Source organism: Cotesia typhae, unplaced genomic scaffold (assembly GCF_013202065.1).
Source record: "Cotesia typhae breed Kobodo isofemale line unplaced genomic scaffold, CoteBio_Ctyphae contig_56, whole genome shotgun sequence".
NCBI classification, from domain to species: Eukaryota; Metazoa; Arthropoda; class Insecta; order Hymenoptera; family Braconidae; genus Cotesia; species Cotesia typhae.
Window position 1 is genome coordinate 353,136 of NW_027423760.1, and position 16,176 is coordinate 369,311.

A 16,176-nucleotide genomic window follows, 5' to 3' on the forward strand; every position below is an offset into this window, starting at 1 on the left:
AACGAAATAGTACACACAGCTTTGAAAACACGACTAAAACTTAAAATAAAAAATCGTTTGAATATTTTTTTTATAGATTTTTTTCTGAAAATGGTAATTAAAAAAGAAAATTTTGAAAAAAAAATGAATTCTGACCATTATTGAGAAAGTTGCGAGCAACAATAAAAAAAAGAGGTTTTATTGAAAATTAGATACTTTTTAAACCATTAATTAAAAAAATCCCTAAATTTACCAGGAGGCCTCTTTCGGTGGGTACTAAAAAAACCAAAAGAATTAGAAAATCTAAAGATCAAATGCTTGAAATCGTCTGATTAGGCCTGGAATGCCTCATTGATATTGAGGTAGCTGATAGATAAAACAATAAGAAAGAAAGGAAAACCGAACTATGTTCTCTGTCTATACCTGAAAGGAGCTTTCGATAATCTGGACAGAAATATCGCAATCAGGGAGACGAAAAGTACAGGAATAGCAGGAGGGTTAAGTGAAAAAATGAGAAGAATATATACAGAAACAAGACGCAGGTTTAGAAGCAATGGAGAGTTAGCGTTTTTTAAATTTTTTGGGCGGAGAAGGTGAGGCAAAAATGTTTCTTTAGTCCGACGTTATTTAATAGATATGTCGCAGATCTCGAGGACTTTTGTAGGAAGAGACAGGCAGGGGGGGGGGTGATCATGAGTTCTAACCTACGCTGATGATACAGCGGTATTGGCGGATAATGAAAACGAAATGAAGGAACTGTATAAAACTTGTGAGAGATATTTCAGGGGGAAAAGGCTTGAATCGAATGTTAAAAAGATAAAAGTGATGAAATTTAACAAAAGGGGATGGAGAGGAAGACAGAAGAAGACTGGATGGCTTTAGGAGGAAAAGAAAGTTGAAGAGATAAATAACTTCTGCTACCTAGGCTTCACTTTCACTAGGAATAATAGTGGGAAGGAGCACGTGAAAAATAGAGTAATGAAGGCTCGGCAGACGATGGGAAAAGTATGGGAATTGGAGGATGGAGGGAAACTGAAATTTAGAAAGTTCCTATTCGATAACATAGTGACTAGCATAGCTCTTTATGCAGCAGAAATTTGCGGATGGAGTGAAAAGAGGGAGATAGAGTCTACAAGAGCAGTACAGAAGATAGGTTAGTGGTATAAACATGTCAGTACCCAGTTATATGATAAGAGATGAGCTAAACATGGATAAACTAGAGGTTAAGGCGGAAGCAAGAGCCTTTGAGTTTGAGGAGAAGATGAGGCTTGGGGGAAGAGAGAACTCATGGCTAGAGCCATCGTGGAACGAGAGAGAGAATCGAGAAGGTGAAGTGAGGGAGTGCATGATTGAGAGAATTATATGAGAAGATGTGGCTGATCTTCGATTGGGATAGCTCTGGAATAGATGGGAGGAAGAAGAATGGCGAAGGAATTGTGAAATAAAGATAAAGACGTCCAGAGGCAAGAGAGGAGGGCAAATGCATCAGAATCGCGGTCCAATAGATTATATAGTAGAGTGATAGAGGAAGAAATTTCAAGCTACTGAACAGAGAGGAGGGGAAAAATAATAGAGAAGAGGACTACAGCCAAGCTAGATTAGAGAGTGAATGAAGAGGAAATCGATATCGGTTGACGAAATCGAAGAGGACATAGATATTGGTTGAAGGAGGAAGAAAAAATGTGCAGAGTCTGCAATGTGGAGGTGGAATCTTTAGATCATGTGGCGAGGAGATGTAATGGAGTGAAGAATGAGAAGGTAGCTGGGAAGTGTTGCTTAGTGAAGGTAGGGAAGAGTTAATGTGGGTGGAAAACTAGCTGAAAATATGTGAAAAGCTATTAATAAAAGTTAAATGAAAGAAAGGGATGGATGCAAATTGGACAAGTGAAGTGAAGGAAAAATAAGTATAACCGAAGTCGTGGCACCTATTAGAAAAAAAAAAAGATGGAGGGGAAAGGGGGAGGGACGGACGAGGAAAAGAGAGAGTGAAAGGACAGTAAAATAAAATAACTCAAATTTATCATAATAATTAGATTCAAAGCCAGTGCCTTGGCTGATGTCGGGTATGCTGAAATGCTGAAAGGCAATCTTTTATTATTACAAAATAAATAATGTTATTCATAATTCTCCATTAGCTAAAGAATAAATCCAGCTAAAAAGTTTAGTTGTTACTCATTTATTTATTAAATTTATAACACTTCTTTATGAAAAATACTCCGGAAAAAATTTTTTTTGGGTTTAATGCTTGAAAATCGTATTAACTATTAAAACTATGACTACATCATTTAAGAATCTTGTAATTTATTGTTCATTATTAAACATCTTAAGCTTTGACATTTCAATTTCATTCATGATTGTCATTTATGAACTATTATAAATATCACAGAAACGGAACCTGGAAATGAAAATCTAGATCTTCGTAAATTTTTCTCGTATAATGAAGTGGAATTAAAATGTAAAAAGTAGAAATGTTTATAATGAAAACATATGTTTTTTTATCAAACAATTTTTCTTCTAAAAATCATTATTTGTATCAAAGATTGAATTTCCATAAAAAATTTTCAGTTATCTTATAAACAACACATTTTTTTAGAACAATTTTCTACATAATAAGAGATGAAAATTTAAAAAAACTATGTCTTTACGGCTTCTGAGAACATAAAAACGGATCATTAACAATATTTTAGAAAAAAACATTTTGTTGATGATTAATTTCAGTCTTTGATTTTGCAAAAACGAAAATTATTAATAAAAAACTGGAAAACGAAAATTTTTAAATTTTTTCAACGGGAATCTATTTTAAAGCCTTTCAAGAATTGCTCTAAGAAAAGAAAAAAATATCGAATTAACTATTGCATAAAGAATTTAAAATATATATAACAATATTTTTCAGGTGGATTATTATTAATTTATCTATCCAGTAAGCCACTAAAGCTTTTATTTACCACCCATTTTCGACCGTGTTTTTATTCCTCTTGAGAAATTATAACTATTGGCCATACAGTTCCGGGAGTCGGAACTTTTTTTAGAAAATTTTATCCTCTTTTTGAATCTTATTTTGAATTTAAAAAATCTTTATCTTTGTTAGTTTTGGAGAAGCTTCCAAAAAACTAAACCCTCCTGTTTTTTTAGTCGACTGTTTATACGTTTTGCAATTTTCGCAAGTGAAACTTCATTTGTTTCAAAACTCATCTAGATGCCATTTCGATCCGAATGACACCTCAATCATAATTTTTGGAGACTGCTGAAAAAAGTGTGTGAGTGTGTGTGTGTGTTTTTATAGAGAAGACAAAAAAAATGTTTCAAAGACACCGTTATCATTGAAAGATAATGATCGGTAGTGTGGAATTTTCACTCTCCAAAAAAAACTGCTCTATCTGTCCGTGAATGGTACAGAGATCACTAAATCGGAACCGCGTGAGCATTTTTTCAATCCAGTCTATGACGCGTCTCATAACACCGACGCCTGGCTACTGGTCTCTTTAAGCGGTTTTTTCTTCCAGAAGGCGCTGCGCGCAGGCTGCAACAGCTGACCAGTTATCTTCTTTTCTGAGCATGCAGGCTATCAAGCTCTCGGGGGAGAGCGTGGTGCCAATAGTTTCTTCGGTGCTGCTTCTGTTGTCCTTTCACCATTAATACGAAGAACTTGTGTTCTGCGTCGTCAGGGTGAGGAAGAAATCCGTGCCCCCGTGCTTTCGAGAGAACCAGACGCTGATATCTGAAATTAGGCGCTCCGTCTATCTGCTCGCCGCCCCCGATGTCTCTCGGATTTGCCACCCCTGTAGCTTTTTCTTTTTAGCCTCATTTTCGCCACCTGTAAGTTGTCGCCATTTATTCTCGCGTCGTATAGTTCGCCCTATCGAAAGCTAATAAATCAATAGGTGGAGCCCCTGCTATAACCAGTATTGCTGCTTTTGAAATAGTGCGGTAGGCGCAGGTAAATCTAAGGGCTCCTCGCCGTGGAACGGCCGCTATTTTGCAACGATGGGTCTTCTGCTTGAGAATGTTCGCCCATATCTCCACTTCATGGAGAAGTAGTGAGTGGATTACTTCCAAGAGGATCCTTATTTTTTTGACTCGAGGTCCCAACGTGTTGGCCATGATTCTCGATATGCCCGACTCTGTTTGCTGGCTTTGGCGCATGCACGATCCAGATGCTCACGAAAAGAAACCTTTTCGTTTAACAGCACTCCTAGATAACGTACTGCTCTTGTTGACGTCAGTATTGTTTTGCCAATGTCCACGGTAAAAGGTTTGGGAAACATTTTTGCCGCGTCAAGACAATCATCTTGGTTTTATGTTTTGCCATTTCAAAGTGATGTTTTCTGAGCCAGATCTCAACGATGTTCGAGCTCAAAAGTCTCATGGAAGTTTCTTAGAACACTACTTTTTAGTAGATTTCCTAAAAATCTAACTATTGTATTTGGCCTCATGACGTCATTTTCCGTAAATTTTAATATATTCCGACCTAACTCGACAATCTGAGTCAGAAAATACATATGATTCAAAAGTTTATATATATATATATATATATATATATATATATATATATATATATATATATATATATATATATATATATATATATATATTAGGGTGGGTCAAAAAAATCAACTATTTTTTTTTTTACAATTAATACGGAAAAATGGGTTACTAGGCATCTTAAAAAAATTCTCACCAAATATGAACTCTTAATTTTAATAGGAAGATCCTCCGCGTCGCAGTTTTTCATTTTTTTCTCAGTCCAATAGAAAAAAATTCATTCCTCATCATTAATTGGTCGTACAGAAAAAATTTTTTTAAGAATTTTGTAGGAAATTTAATGCTCTACAAAAAAGGTATCTTATGTTTTTTCCGTAAACCTCACCATTTCACTAATATTGAAGATTTAAGATTGATTATTTTAAGTCAAATGTCACTTTTGTTTATGAATTTTATAACTCGACAAGAAATGGCTATTATTGAATGGGCAATAGAAATTTTTGTAGCAAATTAACTGCTCTATAAAAATGGTATCTTATGTTTTGGCGATTAAATTAATCGTTCAAAAGATATTCATCATCAAACTTTCAAACTTTCATATCGATTTTAAGAGTTTTTGATTAAATAATCGAAAAATTTCAATTTAATCTATCAGTTTTGAGAAAATTTACACGAAAAAAAACCTTTTTCATCAACTGAGATACTTCAAAATGTTTTTCAAGCTTTTTTTTATGTGTAAGTATTTTTATCTACATTTAAAAAAATAAATTGTACATTATTTATCGCTTAGTTAATCATTTATCAATAAAAAAAGCAAAGTTTTCATTATAAATATATTATGATTTCAGTTTTAGAGCAAAATATGTCCAATTAGTTATAAGATAGTTTTTTATTTCAATTTTCAACTGAGCTATTTATTTTCAAACAATTTTTTATTGCAAGTAGAGTAGTTTTTTCGATGCTCTTTCACAACTTGCAATAAAAATTGAAATTGCTCTTCGTCTTTCGTTAAGCATTGGTTATATTCACTTACTAATGCGACACCTCGCTCTGCCACATCATTAACAACTTTCAATTGTGCGAAAAATTCTTTATTTTCATTATAACTCTCATCAGTAGACCATAAATCAATATTTTTGTCAAGAAAATCATACGGCAGATCAAAGATCTCAAAAAGTTTTAATGACTTCTTAGAAACAAAGTCACTTATATTTTTTTGCAGAATTAAATGTAAATTTTTTCTATCAATAATAAATCTTCTTTCTTTAGAATCTGTACCTTCGCGAGTCTTAACAGCTTCGACAATATTCTTCTTTCTGTTTAATGGAACGGTATCATCAAAAAGTGATAAAATAGCAAGTTCATCACTTAAGTACCATAAATGTGAAGTCATTTTTTCACATGTAGCCAAGGAAATTAAAGAATTAATTTTACTGTACTCAATTAAATTTTTCATAAACTCTTCTTTTTCATAAACATTTTTAGGTAATAAATTGCCTTTGCCATCCATCTTGCATGATGAACTGCACCAGGACGCTTCAAGAAAACTTGCTCTCGTGGCATTTCTCCCAGAAAAATTAATGACAATTCCAATATTTCTTTATAGTCATCTCGGGGTTGCGATAACTACCAAAAGTAATCAATTATTCGTAAAAAAATAAAAATTATCCTCTACACTTAAAATTGTATTTAAATAATACCTGTAAGTATCGCTTAATAAATGAAGATAGATTATTTTTTTCATTCGTAATAATATTAGCAACAATACTATCTTCAACACCAGATTTATACTTCGTTTTATCGAATGTGTCCCAAAATTTTTGAATCTGCCAAATATTGGAACATTTGGTCCGGATGATACTGGCCAATAGACTTCGAATGTACTCCTTAAAATGATCTCATAAATATGATGGCGACATGGTAACCAAATTAATTCTTTTCCTAAGGCCTTTTCAATTTCTTTACATGTACCATGATGGATTCCTGTATAGTAAAAATAGATAATTACACTTTAAGTTCTGTATTTAATAAAAATTGTAACGCATATTTAAAATCTATAAGTAAATAAAGAATTATAACTAATGGGCACGTGTCGAAAATTTAATTAATGTATGAAAACAATTTAACTAGAACGATGAAAATAAAATTTTCTGTTAAATATTTTATCATTGATTAGTTACCCGTATTAACCGCAGTCGTGTCAAAACACATCGCCTTGATGTAACTAATAATACCCCATTGATTTAACGTTGACAAGATGGTTGCTGTTTGATTTTCTGCCGATTCACTATTCATTTTTGGAACTCCAAGTAACTGCTCAGTACCAAAAGCAGTCAAAATAATCGGTAATCGATCCACAAATTTCGATTCAGAATTGTCATTCAGTATTTTCCCATCCCAATGCACGACATATTTATCATGAGCTTTGAAGTTATCTTTTAGTCCTATAGCAATGTCTTTTCGTAAGAGCATGCGAGTTCGTTGAATTGTTCGATAACTAAGAGTTGTATCTTCTACATTAACACCAACACTTGATAGAACTGGGGCAATAATGAACATCGCATTTCTACTACTAACATTAGCTCTGTCGAGTGCTGAGATAAGCTCTGGAGTTAGAATATTTATTTTTGCTCGTGTTGTCGGTATTTGAGGCACATACTCTAAATCTGAACCGAAATTTGTAGCTTGACTTAATGTAAGAGTTGAAGATGACTCTGATTCCTCACTTCGAACAATCTCATGGCTGGTTAAGGGTTGATTCAAATCTAAAATAAGCGTTGTTATTTAATTAATGGAAGCAAAAATATGGAACTCATTCATTTTGACATCAAATAAGGAACACAAAGAGTTTTTTATTTATCATCTACGAACATATTGACATTTATGATTTAATTAATTAGAAAAACAATAATATACTTTATTATTCATAATTTATAATCAATTTAATTTATTTTCAATTCTGATTAAAATTTATAATAATTAAATGTTGTAAATACTCACGACTTTCATGTACTTCCATCGTATTCATAGTACTGTTTAATTTATTTGGGTTATTTGAAAGAATTTCTTTCCGGGTATCACTTTTTTGATTTGAATATAGTTCACGAATATCATTATCAAGCAGTTTTATTGATTTATGATCTACAATATCAAATAATGCTTTGATTTCATTCTGAAATATTATTACATTTTTGTTTTGGGCTGATGATTTTTTCGCACAAAAGATTTTTGCAATTTCAACCATCGGTTATGATAGCGAAGAATTTTTGTATTACATTAGTTGATCCACTAGTCGGAATCTGGTTGTTTTTCCATAGTTCAATAACTTGATCAGTTGCATTTTTAGCACTTTGTTTGATAGAACATTTTAACACTTTGAGCTGATAAAAAAACACTCATAACCTCTTTCACTGTTGGCAACTTACTTTCTGAAATTTTTGCATGGGTTTTCCGATCAAATGAATTTCCTTATCCATATTTTCGATAAATATATAAATTTATGTAGTGACCGCAAAATTTGTAAATATTTAATCGTTTTATCACATATACAAGATCATAACTTGTGGAAACACTAGAAATGCTGTAGAAAATGTAAACAAATAAAAACAATATAACTATAAAGAAAAATGTAGGTGGCGCTAGTTCACAAGGGAAACAGAGTAAATAGAATACAAAACAAAAATTCTCTACAGAAGAAATTTTCCCAAGGACAATATACAGCTGTAGTGGAAAAATTTTTAAGACGTTTTCAAGACGTTATAAAAAAACAACATGATCGTGATTTCTAATGATGAAAAATAAAAAGTTTGGAATTATTGAATAAAAATTTTGAAAACAAAATTCAAATAATACTTACATTAAAGACAAAAAATGAAATTTTCTCAAAACTGATAGATTAAATTGAAATTTTTCGATTATTTAATCAAAAACTCTTAAAATCGATATACATGAAAGTTTGATGATGAATATCTTTTGAACGATTAATTTAATCGCCAAAACATAAGATACCATTTTTATAGAGCAGTTAATTTTCTACAAAAATTTCTATTGCCCATTCAATAATAGCCATTTCTTGTCGAGTTATAAAATTCATAAACAAAAGTGACATTTGACTTAAAATAATCAATCTTAACTCTTCAATATTAGTGAAATGGTGGGGTTTACGGAAAAAACATAAGATACCTTTTTTGTAGAGCATTAAATTTCCTACAAAATTCTTAAAAAAATTTTTTCTGTACGACCAATTAATGATGAGGAATGAATTTTTTTCTATTGGACTGAGAAAAAAATGAAAAACTGCGACGCGGAGGATCTTCCTATTAAAATTAAGAGTTCATATTTGGTGAGAATTTTTTTAAGGTGCCTAGTAACCTATTTTTCCGTATTAATTGTAAAAAAAAAAATAGTTGATTTTTTTGACCCACCCTTATATATATATATATATATATATATATATATATATATATATATATATATATATATATACGATATAACGCGGCTTGTCACGACGATAGCGTCAACAATTCTTATGGGATCTTAATGAAACTCAGCATACTTATTCTATCGACTATTAGGAAGGTCAAGTTCAAATATGAGCTTAATCGGTCAAATAGTTTAGAAATTATTAATTTTCTATCTGTAAGATTGTTAAATTATTAGTCAAAGATAAATGTCAACTAATCAGGAAATATAATACATGAGCAACTGATAATAATCAAAAAATTTAAAGTAGTGCTTAAAATAAATGAGATAAATGTACATAATTTATTAGTGACACTTTTTTATTATATATATATATATATATATATATATATATATATATATATATATATATATATATATATATATATATATATATATCAATTTGTATTACTGCTGAGGTTTAAATTTTCTTTAGTTATTTAACCATATTTTTTAATTCAAAATTCAAGTATAATTTCTAAGTATAATTAATAAAAATTGAGTCAACATTATACAAAATTGATTAATTATAACATATTTCATGTAAATAATAAGTAATTAACAAATCTCATGTAATAATTATTGATTATAATGAATTTTATATAATAACTGTGTAAACGTTGAGTCTAATGATTATAAAAAAAATCGTACGTTAAAATCTAATTGTAATTTTAATTAATAATTATTAATTACTTATAATTACTTATAAGTAAAGATGAAATCTACTTCCATTTCGGCTGCCGAATGGCACGTTTTTAATTTTCAAATTGCAATAACTTTTTAAAGAATAAACCGATTTTTACGCGGTTGGCAGCATTCCACCCGGGTTTTTTAATTATATGATATACTTTTGAACACAAACTGATCAAACTAATAATTATAAAGAAATTTGAAAAATTTAACTTTTCCGAATTTTTTCGACAATGAGAACTCACGAACCCTTTAACTGATTTTCACATTCTTGATAGTGATCGACGTAATTCTTTAGGCTCCAATGAATATTTAATTTCATCAAAAACGATTCAAAAAGAAATGTCGAAGTTATGTAAAAAAACACTATTTTCGAAATTTTTCGTTCTCGATAACTCCTATTTCAATCCGATCGATCAAGCTGTTCAAATGTTATAAAGGTTTACACACACACACACACACACACACACACACACACACACCCTCGCGCGGGTAGTCAGGGAAGCTTTCTGCGACTTACAAATGTCGACATCTGATGAAAACTCGACTTTCGCAAAATGGGGTAAAAACAATAACTTTCCGAATTTCAAAAAGTTTCAATTTTTTTTTTAATAGCAGGAAGTTAAAAATTAGTTTTTAAATTAATTCAGGTGAGATTACGAAAATGGCAGAGCAAATAAATTGAATAATGATAAAACGGATTCAAAGTACCTTAAGTTTGATTCTGAATGGATTCAATACATGCAAAGTGGATATGTGCATACTATTCAACTTAAATAATTTTAAATTCATTGAAAATCTTTTTATTCGTTTTAAATTAGAATCCTCAATTAGGGTAGTTAATATCACGTTGATAAAGATTGCTGCAATCACTTTGAAATATAAATTAAAGTTACTTTTTGTCTGTAATCAGCTACAATGATAGTATAATAAACGTTGTTAGGGTTGATGTAATTGCGAAAGGGCGTCATTTTAATGTCATCTAGTTATTTAAACCGAGTCTTCAATACAATATCCATACAGGGATATTTTTTGGGTCTCCCAATTAACACTATTAACAGTAATTTTCCTAATGAATTCGTGAAATGGATTGGATTTTACGTTATTTATACTTTCATGAAATGCAGTTAAATCAGTATTATTTATTTATTAATTTTAACGTACAATTTCTAGGAGTTAGTCTCTAGTTGCACAGTACAACAAAGATTTGGTATGTTGTGATTTTATAATATAACTAGCTGTTACCCGCTCGCTCCGCTGGGTATTTTATAGAATTGTAATAATAATAATAATTCTCTTCTCTGCATTTACCCTATTCCTCACCCCTTTCTATCGGTTTTTGGATGAGTGGTGATGGAGAAACCACAGAGAAAACCCATGCCAGTACAGTTTGGCTACCGGAGTGACCCCCGACGGTTGGTGTTGGAACTATTCGAATAACCCTCGGGGCTTGAATCCTCGCCTCACGACATGATGTGCGAACGGACTAACGGGATAATGACAGCCCGCTCGGCCATCATGCTGCTTTTTTATAGAATTGTATTTTCAGATCTAAACTCGAAGTTCAATAGGAGTATTGTTCTGACTTGCACAGATTCCAAAATCCATCGAATTGGCCTGTACCTTTTATTCATGTGATTATTCTATCGAATATTCATTATAACTTTCAATGTGCAAGATTATGACATTCCCGTGGCTTTCTTCCAAAAAATTAATTATAATTGATATAAAGAAAAAAATTTGAAATAAGCATTGAAAGTTTCATTCAAAGTAATTGCAGGTTTCATAAGTACAGTTGAAATCTGCTTAGCTTAAAGTGCGACGAATTCAGCCGTTAATCGAAATTACCTTCGTAACATCAATTTTTTTAAGAAATTATTCGTGCATGTTTTTTACGAGTTCTCTTAAAATAAGCAGCCAAATATCTTTTTGACATCTCAAGTGTCTAGGAAATGCATTTATTTTAATCTCTTACATTCCCTCGATTCCGTAGGATAATAAGAACAATTTGTCGGTCATGTTATGATTTTTAGTCCGTTGACTGAATAGCTACATGTAATGTTTAATTTTAAAAATCTCGCAATGAATTTTTTGCCGCTGCAAAAGAGACAATTGTTGTAAGAAAATGAAGTTATTAAGAAAGAAAACTATGTAGAAAGAAAATTTAGCCGAACTTGATATCATATACGAACATTCCTACTAAATTTAGAGTCTGTAGATATTACAGTTTGGAAATCGAAATTTAATATTTAAACACTCACCCCTGTATTCCCTATTGATAGTAGAATTTTTTGAAATCCATTTTTAGATGATCTTTTCATGAGAAACAAAAGACTCATACGAAATTTAGAGTATTTAGAAGCTATATTTTGAAAATTAAGATTTTTTATTGTTAATACTTACCCCCGCGATCCTTATTGGGAGTGGTTTATTGTAAATTCTGCTTTTAGATCATTTCCTTATCTTATATAGAATACTCCTATGAACTTTGGAGTCTATAAGAGCTATAGTTTGAAAATTAGAGATTTTCATTGTTAACACCTACCCCCGCGAGCCCCTGTGACGTGAGCTATCATAAAATTCGTTCATGTAATATTTCTATACGTTTTATGGAAGATTCTTACTAAATTTGAAGTCCATAGAAGCTACATTGAAAAAACGGGAATTTTTCATTGTTAACGCCCCCGTAAACCCCTTTGAGGCAGAAATTTCTTAAAATCCGTTCTTAGCTGAGCTCTATCTGGCAAAAGTAATATTTTCCTAAATTTCGAGTTTCTATATGAAATTCTCTTATATCTATATAGAAAATTATTTTCATTTCTACTGTTATTTATATTAATTATAACAGAAGAAAAACAAAAATTTTACAGATTTTTAACGCCCCTACAATCTCCTCTGGGGCTAAAATTTTGCACAATCTGATAGTAGGTGACCTTAATTTACGAAACATGAAATTTTTATAAAATTTTGAGTCTGTGAAACTTTTAGTTTAAAAGTAAAATTTTCGTTTTTTTTTTTTTTTTTCCGTTAACACCCCGTAAGCGATTTTGGGTTTTAAACTTCATTGAATACATTCTTGTTTGCTCTTAACTGAGCTAAAAAAATTTCTCTCTAAATTTTAAGTCTAGAAGAGTTAAAATTCAAAATTTAGTTTTCTATGATTTTTCTCAACCATTGACGCCCACGCTATCCACTTCGGAGATTCAGAACTGATAAAAAAGTTAGTCTATCCATTAAGTCAATGTATCCTATACATGGATTCGCAATTTTAATTCAATCGGATGTATAGTTTAATAGTTTTAATAGAACAACCGTAAAAAACTATAGATTTATATATTAGTATAGATAGATATAAATAAATACGCATGCATGTTTACAAAACAGAGTTTAGAGATTGGACGAAACAGTTTGTAATTCTGAGTTTATTAATATTAATTTATATATATAAATCAAGCTTAGATATTCAGGGGGAATGGGTTATTATTTCTGGCGGAGACTACATCACATAAGAATAGATATAAATATATTACACCCCTTGGTAAGGAAAGTAAGAAAAGCCTCAGATCACATGTGATTGTTGGCCGAGGCGAAGCCGAAAATTGACGCGTTCCGCCCGGAGGGAAGAAAAAGTATTTTTGTAAATAATGAATCCTCATCAAATAGTGCGAGAAGTTTGGGTGAGGCAGTATCGTCTGGCATCCATTAGCTTATGTGTTTGCGTCTATGATGTTCGTAAGCTGGACATTCTACTAAAAGCTGGAGTACTGTTTCCTGTTGGATTACAGGATAGACGAAGTTAAATTTTGGTTCGCGAAGCGGTGAGGGCAAATGAAAAGAAGACGAGTTGAAGACCAGTGGATTGGACGGGCTATTTGGAGCATACTATATTGAACATATCTGTTGATATCGAGATTTTTGCAATATTTCCAATAATTTTCCACGACGATATTTGAGTGACACAACCAGACCGGTAGAGATAGATTGTCCAACATGTTGTTTTCATTAATTGATTTTAGATGCGTCTTCAGACAATACGATGCATTGAATACATTCTCATTATTATTGCCGCTTATTTGTATATTTTCTGCCTCTATTCACATTTATTTGTTTAAGCAATTTTCAGTCGCATTATTAGAGTGCCGACGAAATCAAATTTTACAAATCAAGTATATTTCACCACGTAAGCTGGATGTCTAAAGCAATTTATTCGCTGGAAATGTATATTTTTCGGGACATTTTCGAGTTAGACCTTGAAAAGCAAAAAAATCTTTTGGATATTTGTTCATTCATAGCATTTATTTATATTTCATTTTGATTTGTGGTACCTCTTACAGCGTTAACTCCATTCCAAGATTTAAATTACATAAAAAATGTGCATCAATACAGGGTTACTGATAAGAAAATTTCATAGGCAGTATTGCACACCGATAAAAAAATTAGGCAAACTTTTATATATAAACTTTTGAGTCAATGCCATTTTTCGACATTACTCGATGAAATGAAACATATTATGACAAAATTTTTTTAAAATTACGACATGAGATCGGCTACAATAGATATATTTCTAAAGAAATTTACCAAAAAATCTACCAAGTTACAATGTATCGTTTACCGTTTATTTATTCATGTATATAGAAAAATGTATACACAATTTTCTTCAAATGTACTACAAGATCTAAAATATTACTCAAAGCGTAAGAGATTATTAGGTTGGAAATAGATTAGTTTGATGCAAAAAAAAAATTGCTAATTGAATTAATTTTTGACTGTATTGTAATGTAATTTTTACTTTAATGTAATAAAAATTATATACTGTCTTTGTGTTATTACTTTGCGGTACTTGTTCTGATTTCTTTATATATTGTATTGTCGCAAACTCTCCACTAAGGAGAATTTCCGTAATTCTTCTATATATAGTTGATTAGTTAGGAATTGGTTCAGGATCTATCTGTTTAAAATAAAAGACTCGGTGTTGGGGTGAATAATTGTGATTAATTTATTCCCCAAGAGGAGAAAACTCTAGCAATTGCTAGAGAAAAACTCCTCGAAGATGTTACAGTTGAGAGATATGTGAATGAATATGTGTGTTGATATGAATGTATATAATAATTGCACGAGTGTGCAATGAGGGGTGAGAATTGATCTCAGCCGCCGTTAGGTTATTGTGGTTAACCGTCAACCGTTAATATCTCAGTAGAGATGTAAGATGTATTTATGATCAGAAAGGATCGTGTGTTTGTAATCGGAAGAGAATTGACTGTGTGTTTAGAATGGTTTGAAATGACCAGTAGGTTCAAGTATTGAAATTGATCGCTGGGATCGAATCCTTGATCGCTGGGATCAAGTTGTGTTATAAATTTGATCGTTGGGATCGAGTTGTGTTATAAATTTGATCGCTAGGTTCGAATCCTTGATCGCTGGGATCAAGTGTGTTATAAATTTGATCGCTGGGATCAATTCCTTGATCGCTGGGATCAAGTGTGTTGTGATCCGAGAGGATCTGATTTATTTTTTGATTTAAATAATTTGAACAATTTGTTTAAATTAGTAGTTGAATATAATTTTCTATTTGACGCGAGAATTTACTATTGACTTCAATTATTTTCTAAATAACTCGACAATTATTAAATATATTGAATTATTAACGCACTTTGTTTCTTGAAATTCTTGATTTGATTTTAATAAATAAAAAGATTAAAAATTAGTTAAATAAAGCACATCAATGAAGTTAAATTAATAATGACGACTGAATTAATTCAATTAATAATTATAGAATATAATTAAATGATACTAATTTCACTTATAATTAATTTATAAATGGAATTGAAAATATTAATAAATACTTAAGCTGAATTGAAGATTCTTAACAAACTTTGAACAATAACAATTTATTGCGTCTAATTTATCACGCGACTACAGACAATGGCCGCGATGCTAAACACTAAGTACGACGTACTTTTTATTAGCGTCTTAAATATTTGACCACGAATTTATGTTAAGTTTAAAATTAATGCACAAAAGTCGAATCAATGAATTTAATTAAGTAAGAGAACTGATAATTAACTGATAATTAATTACGTCAGCAAATAATAAAACACAATGGAATAATTTCTTTGTCAGAGAGAACGCAGGTATATTGCATTAGTCACAAGTCTCAGTACAACTGCCGCTCATGGCGTCCCCACCGGCCTCGTGCTCCGGGCTTGCCGGTCTTCTTCCCGCTAAGTCATGAGGCGCATGTGCAGCCGCCATTTGACATCGCGTTCATAAGAACGATAGTAGAAATTGCCATGAGAATAACCCATGTTAGATATTAAGTATAGATGTTTAAAGTTTGAGTATACTCATGAGAGCACTCTAGTCAATCTCCTTTGTACCGACATCAAACATATATCTCACATCATTGTGTTTTTTATGAACTACTTTAGAAGGCATGCGTGAGATATGATAAGATTGAAATATTCAAATTGTTATTTGCTTCGATTTGTAGATGTTTCGATCCTTAAAGAAGCTGTGTATTAATTAATTATTAGATCTAAGATAATGAAATAACTTTCACGGTAA

At 31.3% G+C, this 16,176-nt stretch overlaps 2 protein-coding genes across 19 annotated transcripts in view; one reads left to right on the plus strand and one right to left on the minus strand.

The window, feature by feature from the left end:
• The window catches only part of Pip5k59b (Phosphatidylinositol 4-phosphate 5-kinase 59B), a 337,529-nt gene that overhangs the window by 182,285 nt on the left and 139,068 nt on the right, over window positions 1-16,176 (plus strand). The gene's annotated exons all lie outside the window — the stretch shown is intronic.
• Window positions 6,057-7,230, minus strand: LOC141532131 (uncharacterized). Its single transcript, XM_074250346.1, has 2 exons — window positions 6,642-7,230; window positions 6,057-6,444 (listed from the first exon to the last, which is right to left on the minus strand). The coding sequence occupies exons 1-2, from the start codon at window positions 7,018-7,020 to the stop codon at window positions 6,101-6,103; spliced, it is 723 nt and encodes a 240-aa protein (XP_074106447.1). The 5' UTR covers window positions 7,021-7,230; the 3' UTR covers window positions 6,057-6,100.